The 20,272-nt window shown below is 36.5% G+C and overlaps 1 protein-coding gene across 1 annotated transcript in view; it reads right to left on the bottom strand.

Annotated features, from left to right (window-relative positions):
• Nucleotides 1-19,968, bottom strand: part of LOC113079779 (receptor-type tyrosine-protein phosphatase mu-like) — a 48,937-nt gene extending 28,969 nt beyond the window's left edge. Inside the window, exons 1-6 of the mRNA XM_026251987.1 lie at nt 19,956-19,968; nt 19,642-19,800; nt 14,136-14,452; nt 8,746-8,782; nt 5,085-5,159; nt 977-1,112 (exon numbers count right to left, since the gene is read on the bottom strand). Of these exons, the coding sequence (XP_026107772.1) occupies nt 977-1,112; nt 5,085-5,159; nt 8,746-8,782; nt 14,136-14,452; nt 19,642-19,800; nt 19,956-19,968 (737 nt within the window). The remainder of the gene's footprint in view (nt 1-976; nt 1,113-5,084; nt 5,160-8,745; nt 8,783-14,135; nt 14,453-19,641; nt 19,801-19,955) is intronic.
• Between the last annotated feature and the right edge of the window lie 304 nt (nt 19,969-20,272).

The raw sequence follows: 20,272 nt of genomic DNA, 5'->3' as shown, positions 1-20,272 counted from the left end.
TTTATCTCATAATGTCATATTTTATTTCAATTACTGATTACACTGAAAAAAATATATTAATTGAATTTACACTTTTACACATTAAAAAAAAAACAAATTTAGGTGACTAACTTTCACATTTCTTTTTTTAATTTAGCTTTAATAAATTGTTTGCAACCATTTTTCCAGCGTAGTATATAAATTTGGACTTTTCTTACATTTTCAAATTCATGTCATAATTTCTTTTTGACTTTTCATGACACAATTTTGTCACAATTGACTTTTTATTTAATAATTTATACTTTTATCACTATTTTGACTTTGTCTCTTAATTATAAAATTTTATCTCATAATTTCTATTTTTTGTAATAATTATAACTTTTTATCTAATTTATAACTTTTCATGACAATTTTGATTTCCTTCATCTCATTTGTCAAAATCATTACTTTATTTCATAAATGATACTGTCAAAATTGTTACTTAATCTTATACTTTTTAATTTTCATCTCATAAATATGACTTTTTATGCTTAGTACATCACATTTTTGTCAATTTCAACTTTGTATCTTATAATAATAACGTTGTCACAATTATGACATTTTATCTCATAATTGATACTTTTATGCTACAATTATGACTTTAATCTTAATAATTTGACTTTTTGTCATATTAACAATTACTGCTTATTTTTAACTATTCATGTCATAATTTCGACTTGACTTTTTACAGCATAATTTTTCATTGAATTTTTTTCCCACTTTGTCATTTCTTAATGTTCAGAGCCTTTATTAGCAAATCATCTTTTGAGTCAACACTGTTAAGATTCCACAACATTCTCAGCCAATGACGTGAGTTTAGGGGCGGGGTTACCGGTTTGACTGACAGATGGTGGGAGTGCAGTGGTGCTCAAATGACACACTTCAGCTTTAAAGGAATTAAACACAATTTCATGTAAATCAGATTAAATATTGTTGAACAGAAGTGAAGCTCTCTTACCGTTTCTTCATGACCAGCACCACGCCGAGGAAGATGATGACGAAGAGCAGGATGCCAGCGATGACGCCAGCGATCTTCACCGTGTGATCCGTCTGTTTCTCGGGTTCTACGGCATCAGGCTTCCGGGTCGCAGCACCTGGAACAGGAAGTCCAGACAATCATAGCTGTAATGAGAGCCACAGTGATCATGATGAAAACACAAGACACGAGGACGGACACGTGACGTACAGAACATTATCAACAACAAAACATTGGTGGCAGGAAATGAGTGAAAGAAGATTTATATGATTGTGCCTTTTGTTAATAAAACAGGTTAGTATTAGCAGACGATTAATCAAGTTAGTTGATCGGTTGATCATTGATTATACCAAGAAAACACAACTGAACTCAAAACATTTCTCACCACATACACCAATATCTAATGATCTCAGCTTTCAAGCAGTTTTAGGAAGAACAACTGAGACAAAGGAATACATTTTTAGCTTTTTATGTCATGTATAGACTTTTTATGTCATAATTGTGACTATTTCACAAAAAAATAATTGTCACATTTTATTTCAGTGTCAACTTTTTATCTCATAATTTTGACTTTTTGACTTTTATGACATATTCACACTTGTATGTCATAAGAAAATCACAATGATTCACTTTTTTTTCTATTTATCTCAGCTATTTCTCAATAACAATTTTGAAAATTTAGACCAAAATTAAGAAAGAATTTAAAAAGTTGATTGACTTTTTATTTCAAATGGTCAATTTTTTTATGCCATATTTAGACTTTTTATTTAATAGCTAAAATCGATTTGGTCACAATTATGATGTAAAACGTCTAAATATGATATATAAATGTAGAAATTAAGAGTTAAAACAGTCAATCAGATTTAATGTTAAAGTTTTTTTCTAAAATTGCTTATGATAAATATGGCTGTGATAAAAAGTCCTAATTGTTACAAAAAAGTTATAATTATGTCAAAATTTTGGATAAATAGTCATAATGATGAAATGTTACTTACTTTTTTATTATAATTGTATATAAATATTTTTATATAAATATTTTTGCCAATTTATGTCATAATTATAATTTCTTTGTCACAATTAGGACTTCTTATATCAGCTTTTTTCTCCATTTCTTTTTCAAGTTTAAGAAAAAAAAATCTAGACAAAGTTAATACTTTAATAAAAAATAACTGAAACTATAAGTCACAAAGAGCGACATCTGAGTGATATCACTGTCCTCTGTTTGTGATCTAAATGGACTAAAAGCAGCTTTTCTATTTGTGGCAATGAAGAGGAATAGCGTGTATGTGAGAGGTCAGGGAGAAACAGAGCGAGCGCGTTTGTCTCTTTACTGTATAATGTGATGCATGTCGACATGTGCCCGATGAAATATCAATTTCCAGCACTAAATGAGAAGAGGATGAAAAATAGTGTGAACGTGATGCTAGTTTGAGCCGAGCTACACTTCTTGAATCAGGCCTGACAGCATCCATCAGTCGAGTGTATGGGCTGCTCTTACTATGGTGACAGATGAGCAGTGTTCGGGCTCCAGCTTCAGTTCTGCTGCAGAGGATTCCCAACAAACAACAACTAAAGAACTGTTTCCCAACAGATATTCACAAAACTATGGAAGCCCTTAACTGTCACAAGAGAATAACTAAAATCATGGTTTGATAAATACTCTGGCACTCTTTTATTGCCATAATGTCTATTTTTGTCATAATTTCAATTTCTCATCTCTCTGATTACTTTTTATCTTGTAATTTTGACTTGTCATAATTCAAACTCTTATCTCATAATTACGACTTTTTTCACAGTTATGACTTTTTACTCAGAATTGACTTTATATGCCATAATTTTAACTTTGTATGTAATAATTATGACTTTTTCCACTTTTTTTGTCACCATTTCAACTCAATTTCAGCTTAGTATCTCATAATTCTGACTTTATATCTCATATTTTCAACCTTATCCCTTTATCTCATAATTTTAGCTCATAATTCTATATTTTCACTTTGTCATAATTTCATCTTAAAATTATGTAATAATATAAACTTTTTATCTCAATTTCAACTTATTTCAATTTCAATTTTTATCTCATAATTATAAATTTTATGCCATAATTGAGTTTATATCTCATAATTTCCACTTTTTGTCACATTTTATCTCAAGTATTGCTTAGCATGTCTTAATTTTGACTTTAAGCCTCCATTTTTCAACTTTTCATGACATAATTTCGATTAGTCAATTTGAATGTTTATCTCATAATTATGATTTTTTGTCAGAATTGAGTTTTTGATTATGATTTAAATTATGATTTAAATTTTTGTCATAATTTCAACTTTATTTCAAGTACTGCTTAGCATGTCTTAATTTTGACTTTATACTTTCAACTTTATCTCATAAATGTTACGTCTAATACCGAAATTAGAACTTTTATCTCATAATCATGATTTAATTGTTGTGAAATAATTTTGACTCTTGTCCAATGCATGATTTTTCTCTCATATGGCAGAATAAGCTTCCATATTAAACCAAAAAATATTGACTTTAAATGAAAGTTAATTTAAAATAAATATAAATGTTGTTGCCTTATTCTGCAAATCATGAAAACGCAAGAGCTCTGGACCAAAAACGAAAACAGAAATGGAGTACAATTATTAGCATAAGTGCGTATATCTCTCTAGGCTTTTGTTATTGTCGTATTGCTAATTTGCATTCTGGAGTCTGAGTTTCTTCAGTCTGGATGGAGGCAAGAGAGAGAGTGTTTGAAGACAGTGCAGGGTCGACGAAGAGGACGAATACGGCATAAACAGACTCGCTTCAGATGACCAGAGGTGAAACCATCACAGTCTCGCTCACAAACAGAAGTAAATGCAGGACTGAATCCACAATCATGCACAATGATACAGTAATGGCCTGAAGGGGGAGTGTACATAAGGTTGAATTAAAAATAAAGCCAATTTTCTCTTTACCGTCCGTCTGTGGAACACATCACTGTAGCACTAAACATCCACAGTGAAATGATTGAAAAGTGAAATCCTGCATTTCACAGCGGCAGATGAGAGCGTCACCTGGGACTGTTCGACAAACAGTAAATATTGAAATGTAATTTTCTGGAGGGATGTGGTTGTCATGCATTGCAAACAGCATGGTCTTCGGTTTCGGGGTTTGTCGGGGTCATATTGATTCCTTCGACGGACATCAGTGCTGAATAAAAAGGAGCTAATTTAGTGACTCTTGCTCCGGTGTTTATTTTCCACAGTAAATGCGTGATTTCAGCGTACAGATTCAGCTAATGGAAAGTGACCTTCTACAGGAAGCAAACAGCAGGGATCAAATGAAGCTCATCACACGGACGCTAACCCTGAAAATCCTCAATTACCTTTTTAACCTGCATCCATTCAGGACTAAAACGAATCAACAAATGCTGCTTTACACAGCAGTCAGGGGTTACACTAATACACATGGAAGAAATACTGAAATATGACATACATCACTACATAAAAAAGAAACTTACACAGACATGAAAACATAAAAAACAGGAAAATCTAGATCATATTTCACCCTAAAAATGTTAATAAAATGTGAAAAATATATTTAGCATAAAAACATTCCGAACAGCAATATGTTTGTTTATTTATTTATTTTTATTTTTATTGTGAGATTATTTTCAAAAATTTTTTTACTAATGCATCCAGACATTTTATTTTTGAGTTTTTTTTTGTTTGTTAGCATTTTTATTTATTTATTTATTAAACCATGATTTTTCTTATGTAGTGCAGCAAAACAAATACTACCATGCTATGTAAACCAACTGAAAAACTAAATATTATTTTCACATTTCACTAAAATACTACATTGTTATGCAAATACAATTTTTTTTTTTTAAATCCCATTACGGTAATGAAAATTGTAACAATTTTACAATATTAAATTACATGGATATAAATATTAAATAATAAATATGATAATATAATTTTTTTTTCTTTTTCAAATTTAGGAGTGAAATATGATCTTGACATGGCCAGGAAACAGGAAACAGGAAACAGGAAACGGGCATGGTTTTATCACACACACACGGAGCGAGGTGGACGGTGGAAGGTCTGACCTGTTAGTTGGCTGTCGCCGGCAGCGGGTGCGATACGCACATACGGCGTGGTGAGCTGAGTCACAATAATGGCAGCTAGAACAAGAGAAGAGATCCAGCCCAACATGCACAGAGAGAGAGAGAGAGAGAGAGAGAGAGAGAGAGAGAGAGAGAGATGCTCAGGCATCGTTACATCTGTGAGGTTATTAAAGCAGAGCAGAGAGACAGACAGATGCTCGTGAGCCGCCGACACAGACAGCACATTACTTTACAACTCACTCTACTGACAGTCATGGAGTTGTGTGCTTTTGTCATTTTATCACCTTTTTACATGTTGCTTTTTGTGTTTATTTTTTTATTTCTGTTTGTTTTGTTTTTTATTTACAGTTAGTAATTTTAATGCATTAACTTTTTTATGCATTGTGTTAGGCTAATCGAGACTTGTCATTTTATTGCTCTTTTGTTGGTTTTGATTGGTTAAAAGTCTTCTTTAAATGACTAAATGTAACTTTTTTCTCATTATGACTTGATATGTCATAACTGACTTTTTAAAATCTCATACCTGTAATTAAATCTTAGTATGTCATAATTGTGAAACTTTTCTCAAATTTATGACTTTTTATCTCATACAGTAATTCTGACTTTTCATTTAATAATTTGGATTTTCTCAATTATGACTTTTTATCTCATAAATTTGTCTAAGCATTTCATAATTTTGACCCTTTTCTTACATTTATAACATTTTATTTCATAATTATAACTACTAACAATTGGGCTTTTCTCAATTATGACATTTTATCTCAGAATTATTAGTCATAATTTTGATCCTTTCCTCACTTTAATGCATTTATCTCATAATTTAGATTTTTCTCAATTATGACTTTTATAATATAATTATGACTTTTATAATATAATTATGACGTTTCATATCAATTTGAGCTTTTTTCTTAATCATAATTTTTTACTTTTCTTAATTGTATGACTTTTTATCTCATACATTAATTCTTATTTTTTATCTAATAATTTGGCTTTTCTCAATTATGACTTTTTATCTCATAATTATATCTTAGTATGTCATAATTTGGACCCTTTTCCCACATTTATGCCTTTTATCTCATAATTATGACTTTTTATCTCAGAATTATTACTGTCATAATTTCGATCATTTTCTTACATTTATGCATTTATCTCATAATTATGTCTTTATCTCATAATTTAGAATTTTCTCAATTATGATTTTTTTATCTAATTATCTCATAATATGTCATAATTTTGACTTCTTTCTTGTCATTATTACTTTTATCTCATAATTGGACTTTTTCTCAATTGTAACTTTTTATAATATAATCATGACGTTTCATATCAATTTGAGCTTTTATCTTATAACTTTTTATCTCATATTTATGACCCAGTATGTTATCATTTAGATTTTGTCTTTTATCTTAGGAATTTTATCTAATGTATTTTATTTTTATTTTATTTCGGCTCTATTTCAATTAACAAAACAGTATTAATAGTCTTAGTTAACATCTTATGTATTATTTACAGAAAAGTTATTGCCAGAATCTAAAAACCCAGTCAAGAGATTTTTTTTTTTTTATAGATATGCTGCCTATGTAGTGATCCAAACCCTTTCTTTTGAGACGTATTTCAGTTTCATAGAGCAGCGGCTCACAAGGGCTTTAGAAAAGAGCTCGAGAAAGACAGAAAGACTTTATTCACATGCTCAGTGAGTAATATCAGCTGGACATTGAAGGTCAGTGAATGTATGTGCAAAAACCTATAAATCTATCTTCATGTATGTTTATGAGACATGTATGGCCTATAGTGTGTAAAACCTGTCTGTGTGTGTTATGATTGACAGGTATAGAGCGCAACTGATGCCATAGCTCATGCAAAACCTATTTTAGTCAATGCATTTAACATTTTGGATAAACAATAGAGGATTTTCTGCATCAGATGGGTTTGACGTTCACGATTGTTTTGGAAACTAAAGCCACAATCTCTCATTTGCATTGAACAGGCTTGACACCATTAGAGACGTGGCATGTAGACAGCAAAATAGATTATGTACCATCTGTGCTCAATTAAATCTCAAACAGCGGCGGGTAAAGGCTCGAGCGTCACAAACTGCCGCCCAAAGTCTCGTAACGGTCCACCAGAGGTCAAAAAACACAAAAACCCCACCGCCGTACGTGAAGCCATCAGCTTCCATCGGAGTGATTCTCCATCTGTCACGACGTGAGATGATTCCCCTTAGAGCCGTCAGACTCTGCGTCCAAGCGCTCGTCTGCATTTTAACGTCACATTTGTGACTGCGTTTTCAGTGAGACAGAACGACAATGTGTTTTGTTCATTCTGATTAAACTACTAATCAAAAGTTAGAGGACTTTTTAACAGACACACCTATTTATGATTTACTGTGATTTATTTATTAATAATTTTGTATTAAGAAAATTACGGAACATTAATGATAACTGAAATAACATTTAAGTAAGCCTAAATCAAAATTTTATAAATTAATATTACCATGAATGCTAAAACCATAATTTTCACTGAAAATTTAAAAAATTATGCAAAAATATTTTTTTCTTAGAATCTTTTTTATTTTGCATTAAGACAATTATTCCTATTTTATGAACATTAAAAATAGTATTTTATGTGCACTGTGTGAAGATAAATAGAACAAAACTAAATTGCACTGAAACAAACAAAAATGTATGTTATTAATTTTAACAAATATTATCACGACACAAAAAAATACAATTAAAAACGTTTTTTTTTTTTTTACATTACAGTAAAAGAAAATTCTAAATATTTATGCTAAAAATAATTTATAATGTACAAAAAATAAGCTTATTTCTAAAAAAATATATAACTATAGTAACTATAGTAATTTTTAGTTTAATAGCAACTAATCACATTTTATCTTAAATTGTAATTCCGTTTTATTTTAAAGTTTTTCACAATGATTCATCTTTTTTATATTACTAAAATAGCATGTTTTTAATTTAACTTAAGCATGAATTAGAGTTAAACTATTTAGGTGCAATGATGCAAACGTAACTATATCAACAAAGGAAAAGAAGAACAATCGCATGAAGCAATGTGAATGACAATAATCAGACAAGAATTAAGGAGTGATATAATATAATAAATAACTATTTGATTTAAACACTGATTGTGTATGTAGTAACATAAATAAATCTAAGCAGGGAAACTGATTGTCATTTATTTTTTCAATCCTCTGATTGGTGGAGATTTCTTTGCAGAATTATGGATAATGTTTTATTTTTGTTGTTTTTTCACCAAGAATTCTTCTATTAAATGCAATTATCTAAAAATATCCCATCGATTACCAACCACAGGGCTCTCAGTAGCTGTTTTTGTAAGTTACCACAAAAAAAATCAATTCACATCTGGAGGAAATGAAGGATTTTGACTTCCAGACTGTTGCGCTCTACATCTGCTGTGATTTTAACATCTTGACTCGATCAGATGTGCTTAAAGTACAGCTCATTTACTTACTACTGTCTGAAATGTTGATTGTTTGTCATAATGCATTGTGTTTCTACAGATATGTGAGTGATCAGTGTGCAGTGGCTGGTTTCTGCAGCAGTGCTGTTCAGCTTTAAGAAACATGTTTCAATCAGTGCACTCGATTACTCTCACACAGACCCACCTTTAGTAGCCACGCGAACACAATCGATCTTAGTTTCCTGCGAGAGGCAGAGAGACGGAGAGAGAGAGAGAGAGGGAAAGGGAAAGCATTAGTTTTGTGTCACATGAGATGCAAGCACATGAGCTTCAGTAATGGAAACAGCCGCTCGCTTCTGATGAACCCATAAACACAAAACACTCTGAACATGAGGAGAAACCTGCAGAATTAATGACTGCTTTCACTTAGTCTCTTTTCCTCAAAAACAGAAATTATTTTCGCCTGTGATCTTGACAAAAACAAGTTTTTTTTTTTTATGATATTACTTTCTGTATTTCTTGAAAATGTATCAAATTAAGTTTACATAAAATCATGACATTGATTCTTAATATATTTGAACCCTTTCTTGTACTATTTGCAGTGTTTCCCTTTAAAAATGCATAAAAATATTATAAAAATAAGACTTATTTTTCTGATAATATTTTTTTAGGGTTTTTTTTTTCCTTTGGAGAATTAGCTTTTCTGTGGGAATCAGGTTCCTGCTGAGAGACACAGAGAGGACACGAGAGTTTGATCTGAAGCAGGACTCCAGGAGCTTTCCTCTAATAAACCTGCTTTACCTGACCTTACCACCAGACTACAGAGAGCACACACACACACACACACACACACACACACACACACACACACACGCGCGCGCACACACACAGGTGCACACACACACACACACAGGTGCACACGCACACACACACACACACACACACACACACACTCACACACAGACACACACACACACACACAAAGGTGCACACGCACACACACATACACACACTCACAGGTGCACACACACACACACACACAAAGGTGCACACGCACACACACATACACACACACACAGACACAGACACACACACACACACACACACACACAAAGGTGCACACGCACACACACATACACACACAGACACAGACACACGCGCGCGCACACACACAGGTGCACACACACACACACACAGGTGCACACGCACACACACACACACACACACACTCACACACACACACACACACACACGCGCGCGCACACACACAGGTGCACACACACACACACACAGGTGCACACGCACACACACACACACACACACACACACTCACACACAGACACACACACACACACACAAAGGTGCACACGCACACACACATACACACACTCACAGGTGCACACACACACACACACACAAAGGTGCACACGCACACACACATACACACACACACAGACACAGACACACACACACACACACACACACACAAAGGTGCACACGCACACACACATACACACACAGACACAGACACACACACACGCACAGGTGCACACACACACACACACACACACACACACAGACACACACAGACACACACACACACACACAAAGGTGCACATGCACACACACATACACACACAGACACACACACACACACACAAAGGTGCACACGCACACACACACACACACACACACACAGACACACACACACACACACACACAAAGGTGCACACGCACACACACATACACACACACACACACACAGACACACACACACACACACACAAAGGTGCACACGCACACACACATACACACACAGACACACACACACACAGACACACTCACACAGGTGCACACACACACACACACACACACACACACACACACACACACAGACACACACACACACACACAAAGGTGCACACGCACACACACATACACACACAGACACACACACACACACACAAAGGTGCACACGCACACACACACACACACACACACACACACACACACACAAAGGTGCACACGCACACACACATACACACACACACACACACAGACACACACACACACACACAAAGGTGCACACGCACACACACACACACAGACACACACACACACACACTCACACACACACACCAGTAAGTTATATATAATACAGTTTTTACATGATTATTCCTTAAACCCATATTTATCGTTTTTTATTTTTCACATTTTAACTATGGAAGATCCATTGTTTTTAATCATGCGCCATGGTTCATTAAAACAAATAAATAAATGTAAAAAAAACTATTTTAAACAATACAATGATTTAATAATAAAAATAATACATTGAGGATTCATAAATGATTATTGAGTTAATTAATAATAAATATTAATCAATTAATAAAGATTGTTATTATCATTAATAATATTATTATGAACACTAATTTATTATTAATATTTATTCTGAAACCTGTGGGTCAGGGTTACAAGACTACATCTGTTTCCTTAAAATGAATAAATGTGTTTTTATTAATTAATAAGAGCCGCTTGTGTTCGTTTTCTCTTCCTCCAGCTGTTACTCAGCCCTTGACGCTTTTGTAAAACACAACACACAGTTCACACATCGAACAGGAATTAATATTATGATAAAGGTGTTTGCAAATGTGTTCTTTTAAGATGTGTGTGTGATATTCTGAACGCAGTGCTTCGTTTAACAAGAGATGAGAGGCATTTTACATTCTGTGTGCAGTTCTTGGATTTGTGTGTAAAGTTTTGAAAAAAAGAGGCAAAGACTTGAATATTTGTAACTGTAAAACTGTAACGCACCCTCACAGATTCCTGCAGAAAACATGACTCTAAAGCTGCTAATAAGCGTCTGAAAACAGCAGGCCACAGTCTGACCTCGCCAAAGCGTCCAGCGCTTGTTGAGAGACACTGAAGGAGACAAATAAATCTGGACGCTCTGAAAGGAAATAATTGGAGGAGGAGAAGCGTGTGAAGCGCTGAAGGTCAGTGCTGTTCTTCTGCTTCAGAGGGGAGAACACAAACCACTGTCTGTAATTGCTGGCGATCTGTTAATTAGCAATTAAAGAACAGCAGCATGCGACGGGAAGAACAACAAGCCCAGAACACAGCGCACTCGACCCCGAGAAGATCACAGAAGATCTGAAGTTATTCACTCCAATCTGAAATCTCAAGAGTTTCAGTGAACTATCTTTATATCATTATTATTATATCTACTTACACAAACGTGTGTGTGTGTGTGTGTGTGTGTGTATACATATATCTCATAACATTAATTGCAAATAATATAAAAATAATTAACTGAAACACCTTGAATAAACATCCTAAGACTTAAGATTAAAATAGCAGATTTATTTAGATGTTTAGTTTTTATATCATTTATTTTATATATAAATAACCTATTTTTGATTTGGGTTTTTCAACATATTTCTTTTTATAAATATTTTTTATAATATTTATATTTTTCTTAGCATTAATATATTTTATATAGTGTATGTTGTTTTATATATATTGCAATCAATTGTAATGAAATTAAATATATTAAAAAAATGTGCTGTTATTTTAATCACAAGAGTCTTAAGTCAATATATACACACACACACACACACACACACACACACACACACACGTGTATGTATGTATGTATATTCCTTATTTATGTACATAATAAATTATATAAATATATAAATTTGTTGTTATTATAATTGCAAGACTCTTAAGTGCATCAGAGTGAGATAAAGTTCAATTTAAAGAGTGCGTAGCAATAAATAATAATAAAAAATGGAGTCTGTTTCGTTGTAAAGGGCAGCGTTTAAATTATTCTCGGCCTAATGGCTGCTAATTAACTGCTTGAGTTTCTCTCATATAACGACTGTTTTCTCCTTCAGAGACGATCACAGCTACTGAAATACACGTGTGATGAGTTCAGGGTAATAGTTCCTCTTGTTCACTAAAGTAGAGAGAGTGTGTGTGTGTTCCTCCACTGCTGCTGTACTGAGGGACGTCTGTCATCTCTGAGTCTGAGTCTGTGTGTGCGGGGTGTGTGGAGTGTGTGGAGTGTGTGGGGTGTGTGGAGTGTGTGGAGTGTGTGGAGTGTGTGGGGTGTGTGGAGTGTGTGGGGTGTGTGGGGTGTGTGGGGTGTGGGGTGTGTGGGGTGTGTGGAGTGTGTGTGGAGTGTGTGGGGTGTGTGGGGTGTGTGGCGTGTGTGGCGTGTGTGGGGTGTGTGGGATGTGTGGGGTGTGTGGGGTGTGGGGTGTGTGGGGTGTGGGGTGTGTGGGGTGTGTGGGGTGTGTGGCGTGTGTGGGGTGTGTGGGGTGTGGAGTGTGTGGGGTGTGTGGAGTGTGTGGGGTGTGTGGGGTGTGTGGGGTGTGTGGGGTGTGGGGTGTGTGGGGTGTGTGGGGTGTGTGGGGTGTGGGGTGTGTGGGGTGTGTGGAGTGTGTGGAGTGTGTGGGGTGTGTGGGGTGTGTGGAGTGTGTGGAGTGTGTGGGGTGTGGGGTGTGTGGGGTGTGTGGAGTGTGGGGTGTGTGGGGTGTGTGGAGTGTGTGGAGTGTGTGGGGTGTGTGGAGTGTGAGGAGTGTGTGGGGTGTGTGGAGTGTGAGGAGTGTGTGGGGTGTGTGGGGTGTGTGGGGTGTGTGGAGTGTGTGGGTGTGTGGAGTGTGGGGTGTGTGGAGTGTGTGGGGTGTGTGGGGTGTGGGGTGTGTGGAGTGTGTGGGGTGTGTGGGGTGTGGGGTGTGTTGAGTGTGTGGAGTGTGTGGGGTGTGTGGGTGTGGGGTGTGTGGGGTGTGTGGAGTGTGTGGAGTGTGTGGAGTGTGTGGGGTGTGTGGAGTGTGAGGGGTGTGTGGGGTGTGTGGGGTGTGTGGAGTGTGGGGTGTGTGGAGTGTGTGGAGTGTGTGGGGTGTGTGGAGTGTGTGGAGTGTGTGGGGTGTGTGGAGTGTGTGGAGTGTGTGGAGTGTGTGGGGTGTGTGGAGTGTGTGGAGTGTGTGGAGTGTGTGGGTGTGGGGTGTGTGGGGTGTGTGGAGTGTGGGGTGTGTGGGGTGTGTGGAGTGTGTGGAGTGTGTGGGGTGTGTGGAGTGTGAGGAGTGTGTGGGGTGTGTGGAGTGTGAGGAGTGTGTGGGGTGTGTGGAGTGTGTGGAGTGTGGGGTGTGTGGGAGTGTGGGTGTGGGTGTGGGGTGTGTGGGGTGTGGGGTGTGTGGAGTGTGTGGGGTGTGTGGGGTGTGGGGTGTGTGGAGTGTGTGGGGTGTGTGGGGTGTGTGGGGTGTGGGGTGTGTGGGGTGGTGTGGGGTGTGTGGAGTGTGTGGGGTGTGTGGAGTGTGAGGGGTGTGTGGGTGTGTGGGGTGTGTGGAGTGTGGGGTGTGTGGAGTGTGTGGGGTGTGTGGAGTGTGTGGAGTGTGTGGGGTGTGTGGAGTGTGTGGGGTGTGTGGGGTGTGTGGAGTGTGTGGAGTGTGTGGAGTGTGTGGGGTGTGTGGAGTGTGTGGAGTGTGTGGGGTGTGTGGAGTGTGTGGAGTGTGTGGAGTGTGTGGAGTGTGTGGGGTGTGTGGAGTGTGTGGGGTGTGTGGAGTGTGTGGAGTGTGTGGAGTGTGTGCTCACCCCGTTGGCCGTGCTGACGGCCTGATAGTAGACGCTGTAGCTCTTGTGCGGCAGCAGAGGAAGGTTCCAGAAGCCGTCGTAGGTTCGGTTGTCTCCGACGGTGAAGGGCAGCGGCGTCTGGATGCGAGCGGCTGGGAACTCTGCGGTGAAATAGTACTGTGAGTTCAGCACGGACGCGTTCTGGAAGTGGATGGGAATCGGGTAACAGCGCAGGATCTCAGCGGCTCTCCGGGAACGACGCGGACGCTCCTCTTCTACCACCACCTGATACACACTGCACACACACACACACACACACACACACACAGGGATGTCAACTGATTGCAATTTTTTATCTGATTAATCACACCTTTTTTGCGATTAATCACGATTAATTGCACAATTTATGTAATGAAGCATGGACCAGTTATCTTGTTTCTATTGTTTATTTTGTCATCTTTTACTATATCCAGCAAAGTAAACCAATTGATTAAAGCCTGGTTCCCAAAAATCTGTATTTTCTGCAAGCTTTTTTCAAGAATTTAGAATGTCTTTCCAAAATAGTATACTTGCACGCATTATTATAACGGACTCACACATGTTTACTGTATGTTCAGCACGACACCGTGTTTTCCTTGATTGCAGTCTTCCTCCATCCAAACTCTACTCCAGACACCGGAGCAGAGTTTCTTCCTCTGAACACATCTAATTACCTGGCTAGAGCCGGCGGCCCGAGGCTCGTTTACAGAGCTGACGGACTGATCCATCTATAGAGGATCTCAACAGCATCAAATAAAACACAGATATTCTCAGATATTAAAAACACTGAACTCTGACACGCAGCGCTGCATTTCTGCTCGAGCCCAGAGAACAAGAGCCACACAGCAGTGAAATCACAGAGCTTTCCTCTGCACTTCTCCTGCGGATGAAGAGAGACGGAGTCTGAGTGAGGATATGATGAAGCTGAAACTATGAGCAGTATATTACAGCTGCACTTCCTGTGAATCAGATGATGAACACTACACACACTTCCTGTTCACTACAGTCAGACCAGTCACCCAACTATCATTCACTCCATCCATCCATCCATCCATCTATCATCCCAGCATCCCTCAATCCATCCATCTATCCATCTTCTATCCACCCATCCATCCATCGATCCATCTTTTATTCATCCATCCACCCATATATCTATCCATCTTCTATCCATCATCCATCTATCCATCTTTTATCCATCTAGCATCCTTCCATCCATCCATCCATCCATCCATCTTCTATTCATCCATCCACCCATATATCTATCCATCTTCTATTCATCCATCCATCCATCTATCCATATTCTATCCATCCATCCATCTATCCATCTTCTATTCATCTATCCATCCATCCATCTATCCATATTCTATCCATCCATCCATCTATCCATCTTCTATTCATCCATCCATCCATCTATCCATCTAACATCCCTCCATCGATCCATCTTCTATCCGTCCATCCATCCCTCCATCGATCCATCTTCTATCCGTCCATCCATCCATCCATCCATCTTCTATTCATCCATCCATCTATCCATATTCTATCCATCCATCCATCTATTCATCTTCTATTCATCCATCCATCTATCCATATTCTATCCATCCATCCATCCATCTTCTATTCATCCATCCATCTATCTTCTATCCATATAACATTCCTCCATCGATCCATCTTCTACCCATCCATCCAACATCCCAGCATCCCTTCATCCATCCATTTTCTATCCATCCATCCATCTAGCATCCCTCCATGTATTCATACATCCATCTACCTATCTAGCATCCCCATCTATCTATCAATCTTCCATCCATCCATCCATTCATCTATACATCCATCCACCATCTATCAGTCTTTTCATCTATCATCCATCCATCCACTTTTCCATCTACCTTCTATCCATCATCCATTTATCTTTTCATCTTCTATCCATCCATCATATATCCATCCATCTTTCATCCCTCCATTTATCTACCCATCTTCTATCCATTCTATCCATCCATTATCCATCTATTCATTCACCATCTCTCTTCATCCATCTATATATTTTCCATTATCCTTCTATCCATCATCCATGTTTTATCTAGCATCCCTCCATCTATTCATCTTTTATTCATCTCTAAATCTGCCCATCCATCCATCATCCATCCACCCTCCATCGAACATCCCTCTATCAATTCAATCTATCCATCATCTATCTATCCGTACACCATCTAATCATCCCCCCATCTTCTGTCCAGCATCCCTCCATCTCTCTGTCTGTATTAGTTCAGTCTTTGATCAGAAGCTCATTTCTCCGTGTTCTGTTCATCAGAGCAGCAGCTCGATCTCTTCTGAGCGACCCCGCAATTAAAACCTGTGATTGGTGCAATTAGCCGAACATTACCCCGGACTCACTGATAATTGAATTAAGAGGGCTTTAGGTTAATCAGACACGGATGAATTATTTCACAAAGGTTAATAGAATCAATAACTTTAGTTCTGGAATCATTTAGTCATTCGCTAATCGCCTACATGATGTTCAGCTGTAAATCCGGCGAAAGAAGAAGAAGGTCAAACTCCTACACTGAGAAGAAACCAGAATAAACCTGTTTCTGGGGGAAGATATTCTCTTTTAATAAAATTATCTGAAAAAAAAAAAGATTCTAATATATATATATATATATATATATATATATATATATATATATATATATCAAATAATAGAAAATAAATATCTAAAATAAATAAATTAATTAAATTAAAATATATACAGTTTATATGCATGTTAACAATAAAATATTAATTATAAATAAATTAATACAAAATAACAAATGTCGTTTTTCTCCCGTGTTGAAGTAATGTTTCTAAGTTTAAGGTGTTACTACACAACTACAGACACTGTTGGGATCAGACGCATCAAATATTAATAACGGAGCGAGAGTCGAGTGATGGGATGTTTAATGAGGAGCCAGAACAAAGAGCAGATCTGGAGCGTCAGCAGAGAATAACTCAGCTGCTAAAGAGCAGAACAAGGCTTTTCTGAAGATTTACTGCCGACTTAAAGGCCAGCCATTACTTTACTGATATGACACTGACCGCTGTGATCTCCAGACCTTCAGCTGAACCGCAGACACACACACACACACACACACACACACAGCCGTACAATCATCATCATCATCTTCATCATCTTCAGAACTAGGCTTTATTTTTCAGAAACAAGCTGTGAATGTGACTCAAACACTTTCTGCAGATTTATTCCTAGCACTCGGTGTATGTATGTGTCTCTCATTAACACATATTATGAATATGAATATTATGCTTATGAATATTCACATAGAGTCCCAAAGTCTGACATCACCAGCAGAATGTGTCTATTCAGCACTGTTCTATTCATAATCACAAGTGTATATGGCTTTTTACAATGATACGATGTAATATTTCCTCTAACATGAACATGTTATATTAATATATTTTACTACATATATTTTAATAATAAAATAGTAATATAAAAAAAAATTATAAATAAAATAGTTTTTCACCTCTCAAGGATATTTAATTTAAATAAAGAATAAATAAACAAACAAACAAATAAAAGTAGTAGTTCTAACTTTTCTAAATTCTAGCACAAATTTGATCAAAGAAATCACCAAATAACCAAATAAATAAACTCTGTACAATTTACTTCACATGGTTTTAGATATTTTTAGTGTAATATATAAAAAAATGTGTTTTGTAGCTTTAATTGACATAAAAAAATTAACTAACAAACTAAATAAAAACATAAAAATAAATAAATAAATAGGTTTTAGTGATTATTATTCATAACCTTTCACAATTCTAAAACAGTGTTTTTCCAGCTTTAATTAAAATGAATAAATATTGAATTAAACATGTTTTGGTGCTTTATATGCATATAAACGTACCCTATTCTTCAGTGTCACACCAGTAATAATGACTGCTGTTTGTAGTTAGTATTAGAGTAAGCGGCTTTGTTTCCAGACGTGTTGTTTTTCTCAAATGCACGAAATCTTCCTCTGGTTCCAGCTGCTGCATTCTTGGCCTCCAGGATCAGAGACCTTACAAACTCATCCTTTAATTAACGAGGAGGAAGCTGAAGCCATGGCAACCGGAAGCTGCTGGAGCGCTATGTGAGCGCAGCTCGTTAGAAACAAGTAATCAGTGCACGGACAACACAACCTGCATCCACAACACACACAGAGAGAGAGAGAGAGAGAGAGACAGAGAGAGAGAGGGAGGGAGAGAGGGGGAGGGAGGGAGAGAGAGAGAGAGAGAGAGAGAGAAATACATCTCCGTCTGAGTGTGATGTATGTGTGAAGTTAAGGCCGAGCGCTGGATGTATTGATCAGACTCGTGTGTCCAGCAGATTTAACAGCATCTCTAAAGATCCCTGATTTACTCCCTCTTTCATAAAGCTGCCAGATTTACACCTGCTGAGGATCAGAGCAAAGACAGACATTCACTTTCAGGAACATGTACAGGCCGAGAATCAGAGGACGAGAGAGAAAAAAAAAAAAAAAAAACTCAAAACAAACATAAAAAATAAAAATAAAATAAATTTTTTCCTATTATGTACAGTACTATGGTAAAAAGTACTCATTGGAAAATTGGTATGAACATAACGTCACACAAATTTTCCATTTATTTTAAAAAAATTTTTTTCAAATAATAAGATATTTAAAAAATAAAGAAAAAAAATCTATATTTTTGCATTAAATTTTTTTTATTAAAAAAGTACTATGCACACATTTTTCATTGAGATAATACTTACATAAATAATTTTTTTTTACATTATAAAGTAATGAGAATTTGGGGTAATGTGAATTTTTTATACATATAAAGTTTTATTTTTTTAAAGTATTCATTGGTCAGTTGGTGTGAACAAGGTCACACACATTTTATTAAAATTATGCTTTAAAAAAATACAGGGTTAGAGAAATGAAAATTTAGGGTAAATGTGATTTAAAATGTATTATAAAAAAGCACAATTTTGCATTACAGTAAAAAAAATAATTTGAGGTAAAATATAATTTTTTTATAAATAATTATTTTATGTAAAAAAATGTAATTGACATTTATTAAAAATACAGAAAAAAAAATATATAATATATACATATATACACAATATATAAAAATATATATATAAAAATAATAATAATAAAATACTGGTGTTCTAAAACTAGGCCTCATTTTTCTTTTCTTTCTGAGGTGAATATGATCTGAAGTTGAGAATCACCTAAAAAGTCATAAATTCTATAAAGACAAAATGCTGTTATGATTTCAAGAGAAGCTAATAAAAATCAACTTTGGAATAAAATATCCTAAAGTGACAGAAAAGATCATAAAAGGAGGATTCAGGGCTGTTAAAACCATCCTGCTGTTCTTTAAGAGGAACCGGGGAAAATCAAAAGAGGATAAAGATTCTTAGCATGTAATCCACGCAATAATAAAAAGCTGCTTTCTGTCATCATTCAGCGATGCGCAGAGATACGCAGAGACTCTCCTGAGACACGGCTGCTGACCCAAGCCTCCAGAAGAAACAACAGCAGCAGAAGAAGAGAGCAAGCTGCCCCGAGGACAGGGAGCGAGAACAATCCCATCGTCTCCAGAAAATAGAGGAGAGCCGGAGGAGCGTTTCGCTCATGAAAACCTGTGGGGCGACGGCCGAAACAAGCAGCGTTCACACTGATCCCCTTACACTATTGTGCCAGACTTCAGAAGACATCTCAACACACGCTCGCATTCAGTTCAGTCCTACGCACTCGCATTCTATGACCGCGTCACACATCTGCCGTTTAATCTCACCTCGTGTTTTCATGTTTACACGCAGAAGATATAAAGGCAAAGCTGCTGTGACCAATTCCTGCCAAAACAGACACCATGATACTCACGAAGCCACGCACATCTTCAGTCGAAGTAATGCATAGAATAAAACATCTTATATGTGCGTGACAATATATATATACTGCATAACTTAAATTAAAATTAAATTAAAGTAAAAAAGCATTAGGGGTAAAATGCTAATATTTTATAAATTAAATTAAATTAAATTAAAAGCATTTAGGGTAAAATGCTAATATTATATTAAATGTCTACACATTTTCTATATAATCAATAATAAA

The sequence above is a fragment of the Carassius auratus genome, unplaced genomic scaffold, assembly GCF_003368295.1.
Source record: "Carassius auratus strain Wakin unplaced genomic scaffold, ASM336829v1 scaf_tig00029197, whole genome shotgun sequence".
Lineage (NCBI taxonomy): Eukaryota > Metazoa > Chordata > Actinopteri > Cypriniformes > Cyprinidae > Carassius > Carassius auratus.
This window is presented reverse-complemented; position numbering and strand designations above follow the sequence as displayed.